General features: G+C 36.8%; 1 protein-coding gene across 1 annotated transcript in view; it reads right to left on the bottom strand.

Annotated features, from left to right (window-relative positions):
* Nucleotides 1–22,479, bottom strand: part of LOC129747798 (uncharacterized) — a 57,164-nt gene that overhangs the window by 28,245 nt on the left and 6,440 nt on the right. Inside the window, exon 2 of the mRNA XM_055742145.1 lies at nt 6,725–7,116. Coding sequence (XP_055598120.1) covers nt 6,725–7,116 — 392 coding nt within the window. The remainder of the gene's footprint in view (nt 1–6,724; nt 7,117–22,479) is intronic.

Genomic DNA, 22,479 nt, shown 5'->3' on the forward strand with positions numbered 1-22,479 from the left:
TAAAAACAGGGATAACTTTCGCAATTTTTAGACAGTTCGGGAAAACTCCTGACTCTAATATTTGGTTAAAATATTGTGTGAGTATGTACGAGAATGTTTCATGGTTGTTTTTTAGGACATTAACAGGGAAGCCATCTGGTCCATGACCCTTTTTATTTTTAAGTGAAAAAATAACTAATCGAACCTCGTTTACATTAGCGGGTCGTAAGAAGATTGTATTTTCTACCTGTGCGATATGAGACAAATGATCATTTTCAGTGTCTATTGGAATCTCTTTAGCCAGGTTCTTTCCAATTGTGGAAAAATGTTTGTTAAATTTCTCACAAATCTGTGTACTATTGGTTATAACACCTCTTTCATCTGAAAGGTTGATTGAGGAAGTCGTTTTAGATTTACCTAAGAGCGTATTTATGTTTTTCCAGAGCTTAGAATGCGGAGAATTATTTAATAAGCGCTCGTAATAGAGCCTTTTACATTCTTGTTTTTTTGCACTCACTTTTTTATTTAAATGAATTAACATCTCTTTCAAATTGTTATCATTAGGATGCTTTTTTGATCGTTTTAAATAATTATCTTTTATTTTGATGAGTGTCCACAGGTCAAATGTCATCCACGGACAGCAATTACCTTTAAGTTTTACCCTTTTATTAAGTGTACGAGTAGAAACTTTCACAAAGCGATTCTAAGTTGATGTGATTTCTTGTAGGCCTTCATCAACACTTTCTGGTAGTTGAATACTGTTTAAATAATTCACAAATAAGCTGTTTAGTTTAGCGTAGTCAACTATCTCTTTTCTTAGAATTGTTACATTTTTATCACCTAATAAATTGAAGGACGTGAGTATTTGTAGATGGTCACTAACATCAGAAAAGATTGTATCATTTTTCAATCGATCTAAGTCAATTTGCTTCGATATTACGTGATCTAGAATATTCCGAGTTGTTGGCCTAGTAGGAAATGTGTTTGTACAAGCGTATCCAAAAGATTCTAAGATAGATCTATATTTTGCTACGGTATTCAAATTAACCAGATTCACAGGAACGTTTAAATCACCTACAATAAAGCAGGAGTGATTATCAGCAACAGACGTTAGAAGAGATTCAATTTGATCACAAAACTTGTTAAACGAAAATGCAGGGGGTCTATATACGCCATGAACACAAATTACTTGACCACTTGTACAGATTTCGACACTTATTCGGTGAAAGCCATCAAAAGTTATATTTTCAGTAGTTTTAAAATTCAAATTTGTTTTTATATACATAGCTAGGCCTCCATATGGTTGATCACGGCAAGAGAAAATAGATGTATATCCCGGAATGTTGTAAATACAACAGTTATCTTTACCAAGCCAAGTTTCACAAATAACAATAACATCGATACAAACATTAAAATGATCAATAGTTTGTAATATGCAATCAAATTTATCTAAATTATTCATACTACGTACATTCCATTGCAAAATTCTAAAGGATCTTGAATCATTATTAAAACTACTTAAATTAAAATCTTCTACATTTTCGTGGTATCTATTAATTAAACTATCCATTGAATAAAATATATAAAAGTTTCAAACAGTTGTAGATTTAAGATCTTATTTTGATCGTGGATCAGCATTGTTCCTTTTTCGTTTGGGTGAAGGACTTTCATTTGGAATCGTAGATGTGTTATTTCCTTGCTGAGTGACATGCATGCTCATATAACGATTCATTTCGAGTTTAGTTTTAATTATATCAGGTTTTGAATTTTCTGTTTGTTTGACCAGAATGGCACCATTTCTTCCGGGCCAGATGTATTTGGCTCCAATTAAATCTTGATATTCGCGCAATTCAGTTAGAATTTCCATAGATAAGGGCGTCAATTCATCCCTTATTGTGACGTTAAGCGCTTTACCATCAACTACTAATAAAGGATCTATTGAAGAAGAGGCAAGTTTCCCAAAAATTTTTTTTTTACTAAAAATTTCTTCTTTTATGACTGTATCTTTTAATAAAACTTTGATCGGTGGACACTTTTCATTGGGTTTGTTCGAGGATATTAACCTAACAGCGTTTAAAATGGACTCAGTTTTAAGCTCGTAGCCAAAAGTGCCACATGTTTTGCGTACAAGTTCTTGTGTATTTTCTCCATTTTTGTATGGCATTCCGAAGATCATGAGGTTTTTAGAAACAGCTTCCCGGTTAAATCGGTCGAGGTTTACTTCTAATTTAAGGACCTGATTAGAAAGATTTGAATGCTTAGATTTGAGGTCAGTTACTTCTTTTTCAAGAGCATCGTTTCGGAGTTTTATGTCTTTGAAATCAGTCTGAATTTCATCGAATTTCGTGGACAAAAATTCCTGCGAAGCCTCTATCGCAGTAGTAACTGATCTCATATCTGTTTTGATTGAGGTCAATTCATGTGAAACAACATTATAAACGGTCGTTTCAATTTTAGTATGGATATTTTCGATAATAGTTTCATGATCTTTCCGTAAACTTATTATTTTGGCGTAAATACATGCACAGTTGGCATCGCAAAAGTATTGCTGCGCTTTCATTTTGCGAGCTGCACTGCCAATCAAATTTTTGCACCGAAGATGAACGCTCTTGAAACAATATGCACAAGTAAGTATTTTATCAAGATTATTTTCAGTATTATTACACTCTATACAGATAACTTCGTCATCACATTCCATGTTCGCCATCGCCATAATACAACGATTAAAAGCTAAAAGGAACTAACTCGTTTGATGAAACGCACAACTAAAGCTAGAAATTATTAAAATTAAGAAATAAGAGACTTATAAATTTATTTTTAATAAATGCACAACTAAAACTAGGATTATTTAAGAAAACAACACAATAAATATTAAAAAGGAAAGACTGTTATGAAAAGAGGAACAAAAATTTAATTAAAAAAACCCAAACCCTGTTGATGACTTCGGTCCAGTTGAGGACTTCGGTTCTATTGAGGACTTTGGTCCAGTCAAGGGTTTCGGTTCAGTTGAGGACTTTGGTTCAGTTCAGGACTTCGCTCCAATTGAGGACTTCGGTCCAGTTGAGGACTTCGGTTCTGTTGAGGACTTCGATCCAGTTGAGGGTTTTGGTCCAGTTGAGGACTTCGGACCAATTAAGGACTTCGGTCCAATTGAGGACTTCGGTCCATATGAGGATTTCGGTACTGTTGAGGATTTCGGTTCTGTTGAGGATTTCGGTCCAATTGAGGACTTCGGTCCAGTTGAGGACTACGACCCAGTTGAGGATTTCTGTCCAGTTGAGGACTTTGATCCAGTTGAGGACTTCGGTCCAGTTGAGGGGCTTGGGTCCAGTTGAGGACTTCGGTCCAGTTGAGGACTTCGGTGCAATTGAGTACTTCGGTCCAGTTGAGGACTTCGGACCAGTTAAGGACTTCGGTCCAATTGATGACTTCGGTCGAGTTGAGGACTTCGGTTCTGTTGAGGACTTCGGTTCAGTTGAGGACTTTGGTCCAGTCGAGGACTTCGGTCCAGTTCAGGACTTCGATCCAGTTGAGGACTTCGGTCCAGTTGAGGACTTCGGTCCAGTTGAGGACTTCGGTTTAGTTAAGAGTTTCAGTCCTGTTGAGGACTTCGGTTTAGTTCAGGACTTCGATCCAGTTGAGGACTTCGGTCCAGTTGAGGACTTCGGTCCAGTTGAGGGTTTCGGTCCAGTTGAGGACTTCAGTTCAGTTCAGGACTTCGATCCAATTGAGGATTTCGGTCCAATTGAGGACTTCGGTCCAGTTGAGGACTTCGACCCAGTTGAGGATTTCTGTCCAGTTGAGGACTTCGATCTAGTTGAGGACTTCGGTCCAGTTGAGGACTTTGGTCCAGATGAGGACTTCAGTCCAGTTGAGTAATTCGGTCCAGTTAAGAGTTTCAGTACAGTTGAGGACTTCGGTTCAGTTCAGGACTTCGATCCAGTTGAGGACTTCCGCCCAGTTGAGGACTTCGCTCCAATTGAGGACTACGTTCCAGTTGAGGACTTCGGTCCAGTTGAGGATATCGATCCAGTTAAGGGCTTCAGACCTGTTGATGACTTCGGTCCAGTTGAGGACTTCGGTTCTATTGAGGACTTTGGTCCAGTCAAGGGTTTCGGTTCAGTTGAGGACTTTGGTTCAGTTCAGGACTTCGCTCCAATTGAGGACTACGTTCCAGTTGAGAACTTCGGTCCCGTCAAGGGTTTCGGTCCAGTTGAGGACTTCGGTCCAGTTGAGGACTTCGCTCCAATTGAGGACTACGTTCCAGTTGAGGACTTCGGTCCAGTTTAGGGTTTCGGTCCAGATGAGGACTTCGATCTAGTTCATTACTTCAATCCAGTTGAGGACTTCCGTCCAGTTGAGGACTTCGGGCCAATTGAGAACTATGTTCCAGTTGAGGACTTCGATCCAGATGAGGACTTCAGTCCTGTTGAGGACTTCAGTCCAGCTCAGGAACTCGGTCCAGTTTGTTGAGGTCTTCGATCTAGTTCAGTACTTTGATCCAGTTGAGGACTTCGGTCCAGTTGAGGACTTCGGTCCAATTGAGGACTACGTTCCAGTTGAGGACTTCGGTCCAGATGAAGACTTCAGTCCAGTTGAGGACTTCGGTCCAGTTGAGGACTTCGGTCCAGTTGAGGACTTCGGTCCAGTTGAGGACTTCGGTTTAGTTAAGAGTTTCAGTCCTGTTGAGGACTTCGGTTTAGTTCAGGACTTCGATCCAGTTGAGGACTTCGGTCCAGTTGAGGACTTCGATCCATTTTAGGATTTGGTCCAGATTGGGAGACGTTTGCAGAGAGAGGAATAACAAAAAAATTAGGGAAAATTTGCCAGTTGAGGTTGGTCCAGTCAACAGGAAGTCTTAAGTCCAATTACTCAAAATTACTAGTTAAGTTGTTTCATCAAGTTTAGACAAATTGGTAATTCAAAATTTGTTAGTTTTCATTTGAAGATTGTGGTGCAGGAATGACAAGTTTGCCAGCCAAGGACTTCGATTAACTTAACTGAATTGTTAAGACCAGTTCAGATAAATTTTCTAGCTAAGTTGCCAGTTAAGAATCTTGGTAACTTAGAAATTAAAATAAACTAATTAATTTGCTATTTGGAGCTTCAGTTTTCGCCAGTTGATGACAAAAATTCAGTTAAGACGACAATCGCCAGCTGCTGCTAATATGGAATGCTATCTTAACTCAAGTGTGTGAAAAAACATTGAATGTCAAGTGGATAACAGTTGTAAAAAACTGGAGCTTACAAGCAACAATTAAACATTATCAAGGGCAATAAAAACTAGCAGCGACGTACTTGAGTTTTTGGTCATGTAGGCACGTGGCACATTCTCATAAATTTTACATTTTTTTGGTGAAGTGTAAAACATATTATTAAGGTGTTTGAGATATCGAACTTATGCTTACATTTTATACAGTGTTTTATGATAGCGGATATTTATGCATAAATCTGTCTGACACATGTTGATGTATGTATGAGCTATTCTGGTTTATTTGTGGTCTGTGTCCTGATTTAACAGGACATAATAGGAACCACAAAAAAAAAGCGTGGAAGGGACTCAGTTTGAAAAAGGTATAAGTCACCGCCTAGTAAGAAGAGTTCTTACAAAGGAAAATTAGATATTCGGATTAAAAGCGTAGGTCACACAAGAATCGACAGCTTTATATTGATTATTACCAGTGTTTTGGAAGGCCTCAATGAAAGTCACATATTCTTGGTTAATGAGATGATAATAACTAAATGGCATATTTCCACAAAAATAATCAGATTTACCAGAAGCTATCAGTAGGAATCTTTAAAACAATTATCTTTAAACATGCAAAGTCGGGACGAAAGTCCAACTACATAGGATGGTCCATATCCTTACATAGAATTAAAACATTGTATTAGTAAAATAAATAGCAGACTCTGCGTTCTGAGAACGCAGAACACAAAAAAGCTACTCAATCACTTCTACATTTATGATGAATTATCATTCTCAGAAATCAATGAATAATTTTTCTTATAATGCCTTATGAGAATCTAATAAGATTAAATTGAAATTTCCCTCTCCAGAAGAGTAGATACTATCGAAACTACAACGACAGGGCACAAAATTTTCCCATTCACGATAACATCATTTCCCAAAAATTTCGTCCGGCTAATAGAAGCTTCACCAAGTAATGAAAACTCCAAAAATAATTAACTGCAAAAGTTCACGGTTAACGATTCAACCTTTGTGAACAGCAAATATTTGAGTTTGATCCACAACACATACACACACTCACACAAGGACGGGTGTATCTCTGCATTCTGGATAAAAACTTTTGCTGGAAATTCACTCACATATTCAGTTATTTATTCCAGAGCTTAATGAACAGATCATTCTACCCACGCGCTTGCTTTTGATATATGCATGTAGCTACCAAACTCTCTGAAAAACTGCACACTTTTTCAATCTAGTTTTGAACTTTACTCACATCATGGAAATTATGATACCGGATGATTTATGCATGCGGCTCTCATCATTCAGCAGGGGATATACGATGTGTGGATGTTTTTATATTCAAAAGGAAACTTTTGCCCATATTCGGAAAAGCACGTTCATCAAAATGAGAAACTTTAAAAAACCGTCATGCTTGCGGAAATATATGCTAAACAGGAGTACGTGCGAAAGTGTATGCGATCCAGTGGGCCATCGTCTCTGCCTCGTTTTCCCACATCCCAATCCCAAATCCCAACCTTTCCTTAGAATATTCATTACCGTTAAGATTATCCGAGTCGTTGTCTCCACTACTGGCATCGGTCGTCGTATCGTCATCATCATCATCATCTGCGCCGTTGCCTGTTGATCTTCGTCGGAAAACGTTCTTATCTTTGAGGGCATAATTCCCATCGTCTCCCTTCCGTTTCCGGTTTAGCCCGAATGCGGACAGAGCCCAGCTCGGATCCGGCCCGACCATTCGAACAGCCCGACTGGACGATAGGGCACCGCTCAGGACGTTAAACAGCCGCAGGAATGGCTGCACAACACTCCCGAACTGAGTCGACGATTGCTGCTGCTGGAGCTGTTGCTCTTGCTGTTCCAGTTTCTGTTGCTCCTCCAGCTCGACCCGTTGGGCAGCTTCCTCGTAGTCTTCCAGACCTTGCTCGTATCTGTTCCGGAGAGGGAAAGATGGCATAATAAACGGTGATGAAATGGAAATTTTAACACGTCTTGCATTAGAATGGTTTGGAACCATGCGTTCCAAAGCAAAAAAAGATTCGTATGACATCTATTGTGAAAAAAATACACTCCGAAATTTAAGAATATTGACAAAAGTTTAAATTGTCAAGTGTCAAAATTATCAAAATTGTCAAAATTGTCAAAATTGTCAAAATTGTCAAAATTGTCAAAATTGTCAAAATTGTCATTATTTTCAAAATTGTCAATATTGTCTATATTGTCAAGATTGTCGAAATCAAAAAAATAACAAAACTGTCAAAAATGTCAAAAATGTCAAAAATGTCAAAAATGTCAAAAATGTCAAAAATGTCAAAAATGTCAAAAATGTCAAAAATGTCAAAAATGTCAAAAATGTCAAAACTGTCAAAAATGTCCAAAATGTAAAATGTCAAAAATGTCAAAAATGTCAAAAATGTCAAAAATGTCAAAAATGTCGAAAATGTCAAAAATGTCAACAATGTCAAAAATGTCAAAAAATGTCAAAAATGTCAAAAATGTCAAAAATGTCAAAAATGTCAAAAAGGTCAACAATGTCAAAAATGTCAAAAATGTCAAAAATGTCAAAAATGTCAAAAATGTCAAAAATGTCAAAAATGTCAAAAATGTCAAAAATGCCAAAAATGTCAAAAATGTCAAAAATGTCAAAAATGTCAAAAATATCAAAAATGTCAAAAATGTCAAAAATGTCAAAAATGTCAAAAATGTCAAAAATGTCAAAAATGTCAAAAATGTCAAAAATGTCAAAAATTTCAAAAATGTCAAAAATGTCGAAAAAGTTAAAAATATCAAAAACGTCAAAAATGTCAAAAATGTAAAAAATGTCAAAAATGTCAAAAATGTCAAAAATGTCAAAAATGTCAAAAATGTCAAAAATGTCAAAAATGTCAAAAATGTCAAAAATGTCAAAAATGTCAAAAATGTCAAAAATGTCAAAAATGTCAAAAATGTCAAAAATGTCAAAAATGTCAAAAATGTCAAAAATGTCAAAAATGTCAAAAATGTCAAAAATGTCAAAAATGTCAAAAATGTCAAAAATGTCAAAAATGTCAAAAATGTCAAAAATGTCAAAAATGTCAAAAATGTCAAAAATGTCAAAAATGTCAAAAATGTTAAAAATGTCAAAAATGTCAAAAATGTCAAAAATGTCAAAAATGTCAAAAATGTCAAAAATGTCAAAAATGTCAAAAATGTCAAAAATGTCAAAAATGTCAAAAATGTCAAAAATGTCAAAAATGTCAAAAATGTCAAAAATGTCAAAAATGTCAAAAATGTCAAAAATGTCAAAAATGTCAAAAATGTCAAAAATGTCAAAAATGTCAAAAATGTCAAAAATGTCAAAAATGTCAAAAATGTCAAAAATGTCAAAAATGTCAAAAATGTCAAAAATGTCAAAAATGTCAAAAATGTCAAAAATGTCAAAAATGACAAAAATGACAAAAATGTCAAAAATGACAAAAATGACAAAAATGACAAAAATGACAAAAATGACAAAAATGGCAAAAATGACAAAAATTACAAAAATGCCAAAAATGTCAAAAATGTCAAAAATGTCAAAAATGTCAAAAATGACAAAAATGTCAAAAATGTCAAAAATGACAAAAATGTCAAAAATGTCAAAAATGTCAAAAATGACAAAAATGTCAAAAATGTCAAAAATGACAAAAATGTCAAAAATGTCAAAAATGTCAAAAATGTCAAAAATGTCAAAAATGTCAAAAATGTCAAAAATGTCAAAAATGTCAAAAATGTCAAAAATGTCAAAAATGTCAAAAATGTCAAAAATGTCAAAAATGTCAAAAATGTCAAAAATGTCAAAAATGTCAAAAATGTCAAAAATGTCAAAAATGTCAAAAATGTCAAAAATGTCAAAAATGTCAAAAATGTCAAAAATGTCAAAAATGTCAAAAATGTCAAAAATGTCAAAAATGTCAAAAATGTCAAAAATGTCAAAAATGTCAAAAATGACAAAAATGTCAAAAATGTCAAAAATGTCAAAAATGTCAAAAATGTCAAAAATGTCAAAAATGTTGTCAATAATGATTAAAATGTCAAACACGTTAAAAGTGTCAAATTTGTTTTAAATCGGTCAAAAAAGACTTCATATTAAACTCAATGTTAAGCTTACTCTTTTGAGCTCAGCTAGATTAGTTGATTTATTTTTAGCTTCAATTTCTTGTGGCTCAATTTCGTTAAAAGGATAGTCAGACGTCATGAAATGCTAAAGTTGTATAAAAAAAGTGTAGTTTTCTATCTCCGAGAACTCATTTTAATCATTGCGTTCTTCATCCTCAGCAGCAGCAATGAAAAGAGTTTTTTTTTCTCTAACATCCATGTTTGATTACCTCGCGCGCAACTTCAAATGGTGGGTGTTGAATATACTGAAGCATTAGCTCTACACCGAGCAAAAGAACAGTAAGTGACAGAAAAGTGCACTCGTTGCTGGTGATTAAAAACGGAAGGAAATATGAGTGAATAGCAGCAGCAGCATATCATTCCTTCCAGGAACTTCCGGCTGCCCGTTTCCGTCGGCTGCTTTGCGTTGTGCAAACAGCTCGGCAGAGATTTATTATAAAAAGTGAGGCAGCTCCTCCGTTGGAAATCCTGAACGGGCATACATAAACCTACCCAAACCTCTGGACGTCTCCTTCTCAAGAAAAACTATAAGAAATCCCAAGTGGGAAGCCTCGAATAGCTTAAGAAGAAGGAAAACTTGTCTTGTCTAGCTAGATAGCTAGGAACATCGGCGAGCTGACAAATGTTAGCTGCTATTGAAAGTTGAGAAAAATATATTCGGATTTGAGCATTTTTTATGGGAAATCATAAAAATAAGATGAAGGATGCTATTGAAAGCCAAGATTTGGAATCGTTTTGACGGAGAGACAGCTACATATTGCTGTCATTACTTACGAAGAAGTTTTGCACTAGTAAAAGTAGTAAAAATGAAGAAGGTCAGTTTTTTTTTGTGCTGTCGAACAATGGCCAGTCCTAGGTTATTAGCTAGAGGAGCGATATTAAAAATGTTTTTCAATAAAAATGGGTAGATGCCAACAGTTGCTAGTCGAAGTGAGTGTGAATTGGCACTGCACCAGTTGGTTTCGGGATGTGAGATTTTGATTTATTTCGGAAACGAAATGTATGGCAGTGTTTGCTGGGGCCAAGGGGATTATTTCGAGGATTGAGCTCAAAAGTCATTCCCAGGATATGAGAAATGTTCATTTATCTACAGGAGTTATCTTATGCGTTTACTTTCCCGACATTTCGTTTCCATTTACTCTGATTTTTTTAAGCTATCTACGTTGGAAAGTATATCAAATGAAAAGGTCTGACAATGATTGCTATTCAGACAATAACTGCTATGAGCTTTTCAGAAGTTAGGAAAATTTGTAACATGTTTTTTACCGTTTCGTATCTTTCATTTAGATCAAATTTCGTCAAAAATGCTCACACAGTCTAGTTGGTAAGAATTGAATAGGTAGAATATTCAAGTCAAAAATTTAAAAAATATCTTAAAAGGCCATTATTATAAACCTTTAAAAAATTTTACTTTCATAAATTCAAAACGTTCGGAAAAATCTTCTTTAAAAAGATTCTACATAGAACAAGTCTGTTGTCTCCTGAGCCGATGTCCGCGAGTTCGAGCCCAAGAGTAAACATCGAACACAGTTGTACCGGATAAGTTTTTCAATAGCGATCCGCCAACTGCAACGTTGATAAAGTCGTGAATGCCATAAAGATGGTAAAACGACTACAATCGAAATAAAAAAAACAAAATTTCGACAAAGATCTTGATCATGTGAAACCAACTGCGAAAGAAAGTTTCCACCAAACTTTACAGCATTGGAAGCTAATATTTTGTTGCCACAGAAAAATAAAAAAAAAATCAATTTTATTAAGTGTTTATTTTTCTCTGTAATCAAAATTAGTTATCTAAATTTGCTTAGTTTTCAATCAAATTTCTTCACTAAACAAAAAAAATAAAAGAGTATGGATTTATAATGAATTAATAAATTTTATTGATCTTGAAATCATATACGGAATAAAAACGAATTTCTAGATACCTGTAAAAACAAAACTTAAATAGAAAAATTGCGACCATTTCCAATACAAACATCTAGATTAAGATTCAAAGTCTGCTTTGGAATTATTGAGGAAAACCAAAAAATTAATAACAGAACAGTTTATGCAATCAAACTTTATCAAGATATCTATTTAAGTTTCTTACTTAGATTTGAAATTAAAAATTCACTTAAAATTCGAATAACTAATCAAATTTCGAGTTCAATTTTAACATTAGCCGATTAGAATTTCAATGCATCAGAATATGAGTTATAATATCAAGCCCGAGTTTTAAGGTGAAGTTTAGTAGGATTAAAGAATAATATATTTCATTCAACCGAATTAACTGATTTATTAAAATTCGGTCATATGTTTTTTTTCTGTAAAAGTAGGTAGAATAAAAGAATTAAGTTCGTTTTCATGAAAATTTTAGTCTGCGTGTTACATGATAGTTCAATTTTAGTTTGAGTAAATTTTCTTCTTCAATTGCCAAAAAGCTTTTTTGCTAATTCTCACTGATCACAGTTAGGAAAAAACTAGTTTGTCTGGCAAGAAATGTAAATAGTAAAATTTTTCCTTTAATACTTTACGCAAAAAATGTTTATTGAACGTTTATAGAATGCCTTATAGAAATAGGAGTTTTTTTTAAAGAAAATATTTAGGGGCACAGGAGGAGTGGATCCTGATTTATTTTTCTCTAACTCACACAACTTTTTCCTTGGCTTCTTGACTATAAATTCGCAGACGTACAGACGGTTTCCATAGCTGGTTATACTAGTTTATCTCTGCTTCTGGCTATTTCAATTTTTTTTTAATTTGCAGGAACAAGAGGTTGTTAGTTGAATCAAAAGAATACCATACTAACATTCTTTACTTTTATCCCAACTGGCTACTAAGACGTGGCCGGCGCCATTATTGATCATTTGCAAAAGTGGGAGCATCAGTTTTCTACACTGAGAATGTACTGCTAATCCCAAGCATCATTCTATTGGATTTTCACAAAATTGATGACCTGAGTCAATTACCAGCGATGTCAGCCATGCCAGCGATCGTGGAATTCAAGGTGCATCATTAAAAATTGTATAATAAAACAATTGATTATTTTAGGCAAAATAATATAGTTTTGTAGAAATTCGAGTTCCAGCTAGCACCGAGGTCGTAGGTACGGAGAGGTGGGGAGGTTGGTTTGAGGTTAAGCCCCCCTCCTATGAGGGTTCAAAAAGCAAAATGTTCTTCTTTAAACTCAAAATTTTAAATTATCATTCAAATTTTGATGAACGACCAAAGTGAATCAAGAGTAACAATCTAGACTCAGAACTAAGGCCAAAACATCAAAATTTCATCCCAGGTCCACAATTCTTCTACCGATTTTCAAATTTCTTGCCTTTGCCAATATTTCAGATGACGGCGCCAAAATATTCATAAATAGCAAGAAATTTTAAACTGCAGCCGAGCAGGACAATTTTTAAACGTTTCACAAATTTTCTTTTTTTTTTAATTCTTTTGTTGGATCGATTGAAAAGATCATAATTTTTTTTATTAATCTGTGAAATTTAAGAAAAAGGTTACGAGAAGCAAATTTTAAACTTATTTTTCATGTATAACGTTAGCTACTGCTTTGTGCTTTCAATATTCACAACAAAACTTATAATTCCTTATTTTTATTTTAATCAGTTTTGTTTTTAATTGTTTATCAATTCACCCATTTCTTAACCTGTACTTTGTCAGTCATGACAAGTTAAACATGTTTGATTTTAAATGATCAAAACTCCTATTGTAAACTTCAATCAATCATGATGTTTTGTAGCCGTTTATTTTTATAACTGGATGAATTTGAAAAAAATAAAGAAATTTATTGCATTTTGACTTTGATCCCTAGCACTTTTGAAATGAAATTAAATTATTTTTTTTTATCAAATTAAATTCAATCATCATCTATCTATTTTGATTAAATTCACACAAAAATGGTTTTTTTTCCTAATCGAAAATTCACGTTTCAAATGCAGGACAGTCGTCCGGCATTCTCACAACATGTCCCACCCAGCGTATCCGGCCAGCTTTAACCACTTTCTGGATACTGGATTCGCCGTAGAGTCGCGCGAGCTCGTGGTTCATCCTTCGCCTCCACACTCCGTTCTCCTGTACGCCGCCAAAGATGGTTCTTAACACTCGTCGCTCGAATACTCCGAGTGTACGCAGGTCCTCCTCGAGCAATATCCATGTTTCGTGCCCGTAGAGAACAACCGGTCTAATGAGCGTCATATACAGGTTCGTGCGAGGGCTAAGTCTTCTCGACTGCAGTTGCTTGTGGAGTCCATAGTAGGCACGACTTCCGCTGATAATTCGCCTCCGGAACTCACGGCTGGTGTCATTGTCTGCGGTCACCAGTGAGCCGAGATAGACAAAGTCTTCGACTATCTCCAGCTCGTCGCCGTCGATCGTGACCTTGTTATTACTGGACAAGCGGGTTCGGTCGGTCTCGGATCCGCAGGCCAGCATGTACTTCGTCTTGGACGTATTAATCATCAACCCAATCCTTCCTGCTTCGCGTTCCAGTTTGCGGTAGATCTCCTCCACCGCCGCAGATGATCTGCCGGCTATATCAATGTCATCGGCAAAGCAGATAAGTTGACTGGATCTGTTGAAAATCGTGCCCCGCATTTCGCCCACCGCTCGTCGAATAGCACCTTCTAGCGCCACGTTGAACATCATGCAGGATCGACCATCACCTTGTCGAAGCCCCCTGCGCGATTCGAATGAACTCGACAATTCACCCGAAATCCGCACACAGAACTGCGTTCCATCCATCGTCGCCTTGATAAGTCTGATCAACTTCCCGCAAAAGCCGTTCTCATCCATAATTTTCCATAGCTCGTTACGGTCGATCGTGTCGTATGCAGCTTTGAAGTCGATGAATAGATGGTGCGTAGGGACTTGGTGTTCCCGGCATTTTTGGAGGATTTGCCGTAATGTGAATATCTGGTCAGTCGTTGACCGTCCCTCCATGAAGCCGACCTGATGACTTCCCACGAATCTGTTTGCTTGTGGCGTTAGGCGGCGGAGTAGGATTCGGGACAACACTTTGTAGGCGGCATTGAGGACAGTGATCGCTCGGTAGTTTTCACAGTCCAATTTATCGCCCTTCTTGTATATGGGGCATATTACCCCCTCCTTCCACTACTCCGGTAGCTGTTCTATGTTCCAGATCCGGACTATCAACCGATGTAGGCAATCGGCCAACTTGTCCGGGCCCATTTTTAAGAGTTCAGCTGCGATGCCATCCTTCCCAGCCGACTTTTTTCTGTTCAGCTGGCGAATGGCTTCCTTAACTTTACTCATCGTTGGGAGTGGCTCCTCTACGTCGCGTCGTTGGCTACGCCGGCGATGTATCTTCCCCCACCGTCTTGATCTCCTGCATGTGCGATGTTCAGGTGTTCATCGAAATGCTGCTTCCACCTTTTGATCACCTCACGGTTGTCCGTCAGGATACCCCCGTCCTTATCCCGGCACATTTCGGCTTGCGGCACGAAGCCTTTGCGGGATGCGTTGAGTCTCTGATAGAACTTTCGTGTTTCTTGGGAACGATGCAGCTGCTCCAGCTCATCGAGCTCCTCCTCCTCCTAGCGGCGCTTTTTTTCCTGGAAAATTCGGACTCGCTGCCTCTTCCGCTGTCGGTGATTTTCCACATTTTGACGGGTGCCTCTTTGCACTACTGCCACCCGCGCGGCATTCTCTTCGTCCATCACCCTCCTACACTCCTCGTCGAACCAGTCGTTCCGTCAAGTTCGCTCCACACAACCGATGACGTTCTCCGCAGCACTGTTGATGGCTGTCTTGATGGTATCCCAACAGTCCTCGAGAGGGGCTTCGTCAAGCTCGCCCTCTGCCGGCAGCGCTGCTTCGACCGATTGCGCGTAGTCTGCCGCGACCTCAGGTTGCTTCAGTCGCGCGATATTTAACCGAGGCGGGCTCCGGTTTCGTGTGTTGTTCACGGAGAGTTTTGGGCGCATCTTCACCATCACCAGATAATGGTCCGACTCGATGTTGGCGCCCCGACAGGATCTGACGTCGATGATGTCCGAGAAGTGCCGGCTGTCGATCAAAACGTGGTCGATCTGTGATTGAGTTTGGTACGGTGATCTCCAGGTGTACTGGTGCTGAAAAAAGGTACTACGTACGGCCATTCGTTTGGAGGCGGCGAAATCAATAAGTCTGAGGCCGTTTTCGTTGGTCAGCTGGTGCGCACTGAACCTTCCAATTGTCGGTTTGAATTCCTCCTCCTGGCCGACTTGAGCATTGAAATCCCCGATGACGATCTTGATATCATGTTTTGGGCAACGGTCGTATTCACGCTCCAGCTGCGCGTAAAATTCGTCTTTGCGGTCACCGGTACTTCCGAGGTGAGGGCTGTGCACGTTGATGATGCTGATATTGAAGAACCGGCCCTTGATTCTCAACCGGCACATTCGTGAGTTGATCGGCCACCACCCAATCACGCGCCTTTGCATCTTTCCCATCACTATAAAAGCTGTTCCAAGCTCGTGTGTGTTGCCGCAGCTCTGGTAGATGGCATGACCATCTGGGTACGTTCGTACCGTGGAGCCCTTCCAGCATACCTCCTGCAGCTCTACGATGTCGAATTTGCGGCTCTTCAATTCGTTGGAGAGCATAAATTTTGCCCTTTTTTAAATTGTTTTTCAAAAATCGTCCTGGATGTCTGACCGTGTCTATATGTGTGGTTAACAGTATGGTATGCTTAAGGTTAATGATGATCTTGTGTTTTAACAACTATTTTGAAGATATCTTTGGACATCATTTGATCCAAATTTCATAGGAACACAATCTGTTTGGTGATAAACTTCCTAGAAGCGGCAAGTCATCTGATGTCCTGTCATGTCAGTTCTTGCTGACATTTTGGAAACCAGAAAAATCCTTACTTGAAAAAAATATTGTAATACATCATCTGATAATATCATCTGGTTGGAAATAATCGACTCAAAAACGTGAGGGGAATAATGTGGAATAAATTTTCCATCAAAAGCTCAATAGAATATTCGACCGAGTATTCGGCCGTATATTCGTTTTGCAGAATAGTTGAAAAAGTTAGTATTTGGTATTCGACAGTTTGCGAATACCCCTATTCGATACATCTTCAATGAAGATTCAGTATTGAAATATCAGAGTTTCATCATTCGGAATTTTCATTCAGATTCATTAGTTGTATTACGAATAAATAATTGAAGAAATAATTCATATACAAAATGAAAGATAAAATATTCAAAAAAGAGATTACTGGTTAAGCATTCTGTCTGTTCTGTTCATAATTGTTGGGAACTTATGTTTAGAATTTTGATTCAGAAATCGATTTCAAATGAGAAATTTAAAGTTATATAAGATTCAAAATGCAAAATTTTGATTTTTTTTTTTCAATAATTATTTACTTATTTCAACAATTATTATAATCTACAGTTGTGTTCTTTTCCTGGATATACAAACTAAGTCTATTTTAAGAATCGTTTTTTAACCGTTATTTCCTCCCATATATTCAGGTATGCCCCTATATAAACTTTTAAACCTGGTCCTTGAAACAAGTAGTGTGTTACTAAGCTAATCTTCTTCACAATGCTCTAATCAAATGAGCAATAAGAGAAAGGCTATTAGCACTTTTTCTGTTGCTTCGATTTTGACCTGGCGCGGGTAAGTGCACTTTGTGCCTCCAAGAAATTCGGTGATGATTTAACTATGATCATTCCAGAATCTGATTCGGTAAAAGTTTCGGATCCATTTCTGTTGTTCGGTCTTATTTCCATCCGACCACGTTTCGTCCGCTCGGGAATTTTCGCCGTAGATGCAATCTCCATGTCTTCTGTCGCAGAATCACTACTGTGGTGCTCGTGATCATTTTGAACCGTCGAAACCGCCGCTTGCTCTTCGCTATGTGTTTTGCCACTGTTCAATCCGATTCCATCATCCCGAATAACCTGAGCTGGTGAACTTTTTTCCGATTTCTTATCATCGTTTCGATCACGCACACTCGCTTCAACCGCGAGAGTACTATCTTCGGCTGTAGGCAATCGACTTGGTCCGGCTGCAACGTCGCTATACCTTAGAGCTTGTTGAGTTAACCTTTTGTTCACCGAAGTACGATTCGGACAATTCGCTTTTATGTGTTCTGTGCTGCCACAAGTAAAACACTTGTTCACAAGACCCTCATAAAATACTCGGGCTTGAAAATTCCGAACGTGGACCGTCGCAGGAATCTCACTTTTAACTTCCATGTGGATGCCTCGCACACCTGTCCATATCGGGAAACCAGTTTCGCTACCGTATTTTTCTCTGACCATACGTTGTATTACACCAAATTTAGAAAATACATCCGATATCTCCTTATCCAATATTTCCGGTGGCAAGTTAAAAATTCTAACGTACTTAAATATGCTAGAAGCTTCAGAAAAGGTCACTGTAGTAGAACTTTTATCATTGTAGAAGAACTCCATCGACGACGGCAACCGTGACAACGTTTCTTTTAAAAGTTCTTTAGTTTTAAATTTAAGATAAACACTGTGTTCTTTTGGTTCTTTATACATGGCTAAAAGTTTCTCGCACACTAAATTCATTTTCAGTTTCATAAACTGAAAAATTTCAAAGTCTGATGGTTCCGATTTCCCAAGTCCAAAATAGATTCTAAGTGAGTTAGTTCGCGCATCCTCCATTTTGGATCCCATTGGCACAGCACTTCCCGACTGGATATATACTAATGTGTTGAACAATAGCACACTTTATCAGTAGCTAAGCTACTCGAGGCTAGATGAAACGTTGCAGTAAAAATAAAAAACGACTACTCCGCTCGAAGTCCGAACACTAACTGAGATTCAGAATCAGAATTTAAAACAAAACAAGTGAAAACCACTATTATAAAATAACATTTCAACTTATTTTTTTTACCGATTATCAAAACTGTGTTTGTAGAAAATTCCAAATTTCTATTGAAATTATTTAGAGGATTTTAAAAAAGAAATAAATTATTAATGATAGTTTATTGTTGAAAACATAACTCAATTTTCAGGTTCAGTAAATTCGGCTGGAAATACATATATTTTATTGGTTTGTTGAATAACATTATTTATATGGTAGATACTTCGAAAAACAAAGATTCAAACTAAAATCTGAATGTTTTACATAAATTGGATTTACAAGAATTGAAAATAAAAATCTGATTTGAACAACCCAAGCTTCTGAGGCCCTCGCTAACACCATGACTCTAAAATATCCTGTCGAGATTCTGTTCCTTATGAATGTTCACGAATCCTGATTCTGGATTCTGATCCTGATTTTGATACATGGCCTTGAGTCCAGATCCCACATTCTTTATTCTACTTGCTGATCTATTTACTGATCCAGAATCACAGATCAAGATCTGGTTCTTGTATCTTGGTCCTGGATTATTTTCCTGAATTTTGAATCCTGATGCCTGATCAATTGATTCTGATCCTGATCCTAAATCTTAATTCAGAACCATTATCGCGAATCCTGGTTTTATGAAGACTCTGATCCCGGAACCTCATGCTTACCTTGGATCCTGATTAAATGTCAGATTTTGGATCTTTTATCAAGTTCCCGATCCTGAGTCTTTAATCCTGATCCCGGTTTCCAAATGAGGAACTAGATCCAAGGAGGCGAGTCAGGTGACGTAATATTTCTTTTATTGGAAATGAATCCATCAGAAAAGGTTAGATTGCCAGCAAAGTTAAAAAAATGAAAAAAAAACCTTTTATTTAAAAAATATTGAAAATTGCTGACAGCACTGGATGGATTTTAACCCGCAATATCTAGCTTTCTAAGCCAACATTTTATTACCGACTTTGCTACAGGAGTCTGTAATATATTCAGTGAATTCGTGGCAGACCGTCTCTGCTCTTCAACCAATTTAAAAAAAATTATAAAATTTAAGATTTAACCGGTTACCAGTTGAATCTTCCAAGTGAGAGCTGCTGAAATGAATCAATTGAAGGCTCTGCAAAATTCGTTCCAAATTTTCCATTTGTAACAAACCCATGTCATCCACTCAAATCTACATATATTTCAGTGATGGAAACATCCAGATCAATCATTTATTCCAAATGACTTGAGATCAAACATTATCCGGACTTCTGCCTCAACCGTCTCGCTGAAATCAACCAACACCACTTTTCTACGTGGGAGGTGCACAATATTAATAAGGACATTGCGAGACAGTTATCGATGAATGAGTGGGAAGTCGAAAGCCCGCTACAACTGTATCGAATGAAGCCGACCGAACGATATTTTCGATTTTGGCTGCCCGGAGATGAAGGTGCAGTGATATCAAAAAGGAACTGCAGCTTCATTAATTAAAAATCCTGAACGACACCGAATTTAAAATGATCATTCCGTTTGTTTGGTTTATATATTTCGTCCTTGTTTTTCGTTTTCTGGTTCACATCCATTGCGAGATACTAAGCCGCGGGGTGTGTGTTGCATGCACTTCACACACAGAGGTCACTCTTTTTTTTGGGTGGGCTTTATGTGACAGAACGATATATTCATGTGTGGGGTTTCCGGTAGCCAAGCAAACATTACATGGGGCAAAAAAGCATTAAAATATCGCAGCTGCACGGCTGATTGCTTCCGGTTTAATATAGCAAAACCAGAACGGAAGGATGACAATTCCGGACAGCGACGAGGGACAGCTTTCGATAAGCCGAGGGTTTCGGCCCGGTGTGCCAGGAATGGAGGACATTATCGGAAAATGTTCTTCTCAATTGCCTTGAGTGTACGCAATTTATCGATGACATGTTCAATTGATTCGTTTTCCTACGCTTGGGCTCAGCCGGTTCAATGCACTGCGATTCATATTTTAAATTGATATTTATTTTTTCCTTTATCATCAGAACATGAAATGTCGAATCGAAACTGCTTCATAAATCAAGTTTTGATTGCGAGAATCGATGTTTAAGTTTTGGTATTGATGGAAAAAAGGTCTGTTTTCAATAATGTCTATTCCAACTTAGTCAGCTTTAAGTTAAAACTTCCAAAATAAGAAGAAAAAGCTCCACTCATTACCCCTTTAGATATGCAACCCATTTCGGTCCATGTCATCCATTTCGGTTATCGGAATGTTTTACTCACTCATTCAGTTTTCATAACTTCATATTTGCTGTCGACATGAACCGGAAACAACTGCGCGGGATTCGAACAGTGATAAAAAGTGAACACAAAATGCCATCTGAGTCTCACACCCAGCAGGATACGTGAAAAAGTGTAACTGAAATATTTATAGCACACAGACAACGAACATTTGCATTCCACAGTTTTTATTTCTCACATGGTCTGGCTGCTCTAGGAATTGTGTCACTTTTATGGGTAGAAAATACACAATTTGGAATAAATTTCATGTGAACTTACTGATTGAAAAAATTGTTTGAAGTTTTGTGTGTTTTTCTTATATTATTTTTAACTGAAAAACAACTCTGTTGAAAATTAATATTGAAGGTGACCAATTATGGATGTCGTCACCTTATTTGACCATTGAACTCTTGATAAATGTCATATGAAATAATCTCATAAACGGTAGGCAGATGGTAGATGAATATTTGATAACGCCAAGTGCACCCTTGCACAAAAGAGTTTTAAATAACAAAAATCTCAGGAGAAGTTGGTCAAGAGGAAACGGTGAAGATGAAAAAATTTATATAAAAAAATCCCTGAGAAAAAAGGAAAAAAAAATTTATATTCAAATATTCGCGAGAATATTTAGTTGAACTGTATACAAGAGAAGCTAATGCTTATTTTTCGAATACAGAATTAAGGATAATGAAAACAGGTTGAAGTTCTCGATGATAAATTATCAAACTGCTAAAGAGCTTTGATGTGTTTTTTTTTATTTGCATTTGCAAATCCCATAAATCAACGAGCAAGAACGTGCGTGCATTGATTCATTCACTCTTTCCCCAAATCGGAAATGGAACTTTACACGTCACCTCTAATTTCCGGTACGAGAGGAAGCGAAGAAAAACAGCGTGAAGGCGTTCAATAACTTAACCAAGGTGGCACATCGTCCTAATTGTATCCTTGCATAATTTCCTTATATGAGGTGTTAAAACTAGCACTTGATGTAGCATTCCTATCGGAAATTGTTTAAGGAATAACGGCGAGAATCACCAGCGTTGGAATCGAATTATTCTTTTAACGCGTTAACTGGACTTCAATTTGATGTATTTATCTAATATGATTCTTTTCATTTTCATATTACCCAGTTTATTTTCTCTTCTATTCTAATAAAAAAAAATGATGAACTAGATTAAAGAAAACAATTGTAAACAAACAAAACGAGTTTCGCCCCTTAAAACCTAAAAATATGAGACGTTTACCCATGTAAATTTGCTTGATTAGCAAAATATTGAAAATGGGTGTGTGCAATAAAAAATTATGAATATTTTGGAATTGTTTTTGGAACGGATTTGCATTTGTAAACAGTTTTAGGAAAATGATATTTTTACCTGAGTTCGAAATAATAGAAGGGCAGTAAAATATATTATTATCTGACGGGTTTGCGCCGGGGGTCTTCAGATTTTTCCCAAAATTGAAAATTTGATTCATTTTTACGACTCAAAAACACATGTTTTTTTCAGATTTCTATCATTTTTATCATTCGAGCAAGATGTGGTTAGATTTTTTGTAAAAATAAAAATCCGTATTTCAAAGCTTTATAACTCTGTTATGTTTCAACGGAAATTATAGAATAGGACATCTAAACGATTTGCATTTATCAAATAAAATATTTATAAAATTTTTACTAATGACCAAAAATTGTACATCAGCTTCAAATGGTGTCTAAAACGTCTGGATCGTCGAATATTCTGCAAAAATGGTCGAAGAATTGCATCCACATATGCAAGAAGCGCGCGCTTCTTACAACTCGGGAACAAAAGTTCTTAGCGAAGCAGGTAAAAACACAAATTTTTCGTGCTTTGTAGAGTGTTTTACTTTGAAAGCTGATAAATTTCCAATGCTTTTTTAAGATTTCCGCTGAAAAATAACAAAGTTATAAAGCTTTGAAGTAAGGTTTTATTTTTTTTTACAAAAAATACATCTAACTCGAAAAATAAAAATGTTAGAAATCTGTAAAAATATATGTGTTTTTCATTCGGAAAAACGAACCAAATTTTCAATTTTGGAAAAATCTGAAGACCCCCGGCGCAAATTGTCAGATAATAAAA

The sequence above is a fragment of the Uranotaenia lowii genome, chromosome 2 (genome assembly GCF_029784155.1).
Source record: "Uranotaenia lowii strain MFRU-FL chromosome 2, ASM2978415v1, whole genome shotgun sequence".
Lineage (NCBI taxonomy): Eukaryota > Metazoa > Arthropoda > Insecta > Diptera > Culicidae > Uranotaenia > Uranotaenia lowii.